This window comes from Parus major, unplaced genomic scaffold, assembly GCF_001522545.3.
Source record: "Parus major isolate Abel unplaced genomic scaffold, Parus_major1.1 Scaffold416, whole genome shotgun sequence".
Classification (NCBI taxonomy): Eukaryota; Metazoa; Chordata; class Aves; order Passeriformes; family Paridae; genus Parus; species Parus major.
In genome coordinates this window covers 18,958-22,935 of record NW_015379324.1, presented here as the reverse complement: position 1 = coordinate 22,935, position 3,978 = coordinate 18,958, and the positions used below count along the sequence as shown (strand labels likewise).

Below are 3,978 nucleotides of genomic sequence, written 5' to 3'. Positions count from 1 at the left end.
CCAAGCTGCTCTGGGTATTTTAAATTCCCCTTAAAATACTTCAGAGAACCGATTCTTGTGTTTATTTAACTCCAAGAAACAATGGGAATAGAATTTTCTGTAGAAAAACCAGCAGGGAATGTTGGTGCTCTACTCCTGCTTTTGTCAATTGACCGCTGATTAATTGTAACACTACTAAAATATTAATTAAATATATTGGGAAAGGGAATTCTTTTAGACTAAATCCATCAAATTTTCCTAAAAAATGAGGTGCCCTGCATGGCACAACTCATCTTTTTAAAAAGATCCCAGAAACAGCAGAAGTTTCCACCTCCACGATTCCCCAGCTCCAAATAAAGTTAGTTATTTAATTAGCTTTAATTATAATCACAGGGCTAATATTTCATTAAGCAAAACCCGATAAATTTGAGAGATTATTATTTAAGATGCCTCCTGCCAAAAAAGAACAACAAACTTCAATTACCTGGTGAGGGCAGCAAAAATTTTGCCCAGACCCTTTTAGAAAAGCACCTAATTTGTGATTTTATCAGCCCTGAGCCCATTGAGAGGGGCAGGTCTGAGCAAATCCTTGGGTTTGTTCAACTTCACCCAGGAGGAAACGGGGCCTGTTCCAGCTCTGAGAGTTCCTCCCCAAAAATGACATTTCTCACGTCAAAATGAGCACCAGGATAACCACAAAAGTTTGCAGAAAACTAAAACCACCCTGATTTTTTAAAAAAAAATCCACATAAAATCCCTTCCTTTTAGCCAGGAGACAAAACCAGTACCTGAAGGTGCTCTCCAGAGCTTTTATTATTTTTTTAATTTTGACATCAAAGGTTTTTCAAACATGTTTAGACAAAAAAAAAAGGCCAATTAATAATCCTCTTGTCTGGACTTTCAGCTTATGAGGCTGATTTTGGGGTGGTTTTTCTTCTTCTTGGCCACAAATTCTCTGCTGGGAGCTCTGGAGTGATCACAACCCATCAAAGGTTTAAAATTAAATGTGATTAAAATTATCTTTTTAATGTATAGTCTGAATAATGTATGGAATGTATAGTACACAGAGGTTTTACTACTGGTAGAAAATAATACTGATCTCTCAATGCCCAAATTTGATCAATTCTACCAAATCCAAAAGCTGCAAAAAACCAGAAAATAACCCAACAGCTCTGAGCTTTCTGTCTCTGCCTTACAAACACAGTCCCTGCTGCCACTGAGCACTTTCAGGCATAAAAACTGATTTAATTTGTGCTGGGAGAAACCCCCAGGACAGGGAAAATCCTCCCTCGCTCCTGCCCTGCACACCTGTGGAGCTGGATGTGCTCCCTGTTCCACTCTGCTGCACTCACAGACCCAGCTGGGGCAGGTTTTGCAAATAAAAGGACAAAAAACAGGTCCAGGATGTTTGGTTTGGGGATAAAAACTCACCTAAAGCTCTCAACTCCTCTTTAAACTCATCCCTCAACACGTGGGTGATGTGCAAGCGTTTAATGGTTAATAATGGGATTTCAGGAGTCAGTGAGGAAACTGAACATTCCATGATCTCTCAACTGGAGAAAAGCGTGGCTTTTTAAACAATACGGGAGATTTCTTCAGTGTTTTTGTTGTTTACTACGGGCACACGGAGATTGTTATCTTCACCTCTTGTGAGCTGTAATCCTAATTTCTCCCCTGCCTACGAGCTGTGAATTGCTAAATGAACACAATTTCATTGTCTTTTAGGTACCAACCGTCAAGCGTGATACTAAAAAGAAACAGAACTAAAATCTGTGTTAAAGCCACGAGGAAGCAGAGCTCAGAACTCATCTCAGGCCTGTCCCTGCCATACAACCCCCAAACAAACCAGCCCAACAACCGTGCAGAAAAAAAAAAAAAGTGGAAATCAAAATAAAATATTAACATTCATGGTAATAACGAGAAGAAATTGAAGCGTATTTTAGCAACAGGAAGTAAAAAAAAAAACAAAAAAAGCCGAATTTCCTCAGCACCCAACTTTCGATAACCAAGCACCACCCAAAACCCGGGTTTGTTTTAAGGAGAAAGAACCTGAACCGACACCCAGCCCCGCTGGTTTTTTTCGCCTCCCTATCGCAACGACACAACTATCGCGACTGGGCCAGCCGGCCGCCAAGTTTCCTCCCTGCCACAACTCGCTCCAATTCCGCCTCCCGGGGCTGCTCCACACGCGGCTCCCGCTCCCCGCCCGCCCCTTCCGGACCCCCCGCTCCTCCGCCGCCTCACGACCCCCTCACCTGCGCTTCCAGCGGGCCTGGAGCTCCCTGCCCCGCGCCCGGGGGCCCCTGGCCCTGTGCCGGCCCCGCCTGGCCCGGCCCGGGCGGCGTCTGGGTCTGGCTGGGGAGGGTGAAGTCGGTGAACTCGAACTCGGAGCCCTGTGTGTCCGCGCCGAGCAGCTCGGCCTCCTCGGTGTCCAGGAAGGTGAGGGTCTGCGAGCTGGGGCCGTACGCCTCCACGCTCATGGCGGCGGCGTTTCCTCTCGCCGGGAGCCTTCGCCGTCCCGCCCCCCCCCCCAACCCGGGCCTCCCCCTCAGCGAGCCCGGGCGGCCGCGCTACGCGAGCGGCGGGATCCGCCGCGCGCACCAGGCCGCGCGCCCCCCCCACACACAAAAACGAACCCGCCGCCGCCGCGCTCGGGCCGGCTCGCCGGGCGGCCCCGGAGCCAACGGGCGGGAGAAAGGAGAGGAGCGGGGCCGCGTCCGAGCGTCCGGCCGGGTCCGAGTGTCCGTCCGGCCGCGGCCGCCGCGCGCCAGGCCCGTGAGCGGTGACGCGGAGCGCGCGCGGGGGACGCGCCGACGGCAGCGCGCGCGCGCGGGAGGGGACGGCGGGCGGGGGTGACGCACACGCGGCACGTACGAGCGCCCGGCGCGGCCGCTAGGGGGCGCGCTGCTCACCCCTGCAGCCCTCATGAGGGCGGGAGAGGGCGGGGTTCGGCTCTGAGTGACGCGTGCGGCAGCCAATGGGATTTTGAGGTGAGGGGAAAGGAAGGGGGGTACGCGCCCCGCCCGCCCGACTGCACGCGGTGGGAAGGGACGGGGTTTGGCCATGAGTGATGGGTGTGGCGGCCAATGGACTATCGAGATAAGGGTTAAGAGGGGGCTCGGGAGTGTCCAGGGCCGCCTGGCGAGAGGCGATGCGCTCAAACACACACGGGGAGGGGCGGTTCTGATTGTGAGTGACAGGTAAAACTGCCAATGAGGGGGGGAGGGCGGGGTGCGCATACGTTTATGCGAATGACGGTAGGCGGGGTTTATCTCTTAGAGACGGATCTGGCAGCCAATGGGTTTTGAGGTTATGTGATGGGCGAGGTCTGGCTCTGAGTGACGGCTGTGGCAGCCAATGGGACATCGAGATGAGGGACGGGGGGCTTTGGGGGCTGAGGTTGTGGAGAGGTCAGTGGGATGTATGTGATGGCGCTGGAGCCTTGTGAGGGGATGGAGGGGTGGACAGGTCACTCTGAGGGAGATGTGGTGGTGCTGGACACTTGTGAGGGGATGGAGGGGTGGACAGGTCATTCTAAGGGAGATGTGGTGGCTCTGGACATTTGTGAGGGGATGAAGTGATGGACAGGTCACTCTGAGGGAGATGTGGTGGCTCTGGACATTTGTGAGGGGATGGAGTGATGGACAGGTCACTCTGAGGGAGATGTGGTGGTGGACAGGTCACTCTGAGGGGCTGAGGTGGTGGACAGGTCACTCTGAGGGAGATGTGGTGGCTTTGGACATTTGTGAGGGGATGGAGTGGTGGACAGGTCACTCTGAGGGAGATGTGGTGGTGGACAGGTCACTCTGAGGGAGATGTGGCTCTGGACATTTGTGAGGGGATGGAGTGGTGGACAGGTCACTCTGAGGGAGATGTGGTGGCTTTGGACATTTGTGAGGGGATGGAGGGGCTGAGGTGGTGGACAGGTCACTCTGAGGGGCTGAGGTGGTGGACAGGTCACTCTGAGGGGCTGAGGTGGTGGACAGGTCACTCTGAGGG

At 53.2% G+C, this 3,978-nt stretch overlaps 1 protein-coding gene and 1 long non-coding RNA gene across 3 annotated transcripts in view; one reads left to right on the top strand and one right to left on the bottom strand.

Annotated features, from left to right (window-relative positions):
- Window positions 1-2,512, bottom strand: part of UPF1 (UPF1 RNA helicase and ATPase) — a 34,647-nt gene extending 32,135 nt beyond the window's left edge. The window contains exon 1 of the mRNA XM_033511654.1: window positions 2,235-2,512. Within this exon, the coding sequence (XP_033367545.1) occupies window positions 2,235-2,459 (225 nt within the window). The 5' untranslated portion in view covers window positions 2,460-2,512. The remainder of the gene's footprint in view (window positions 1-2,234) is intronic.
- A 359-nt stretch (window positions 2,513-2,871) lies between these two features.
- The window catches only part of LOC107199044, an 8,240-nt gene continuing 7,133 nt past the window's right edge, over window positions 2,872-3,978 (top strand). Inside the window, exon 1 of one of the 2 annotated variants that reach the window (XR_004495701.1) lies at window positions 2,872-2,969. This is a non-coding gene — a long non-coding RNA (uncharacterized LOC107199044). Of the gene's footprint in view, window positions 2,970-3,037; window positions 3,180-3,978 lie in introns of those variants that run through there. The other variant, XR_001519157.3, reaches the window with a different exon arrangement.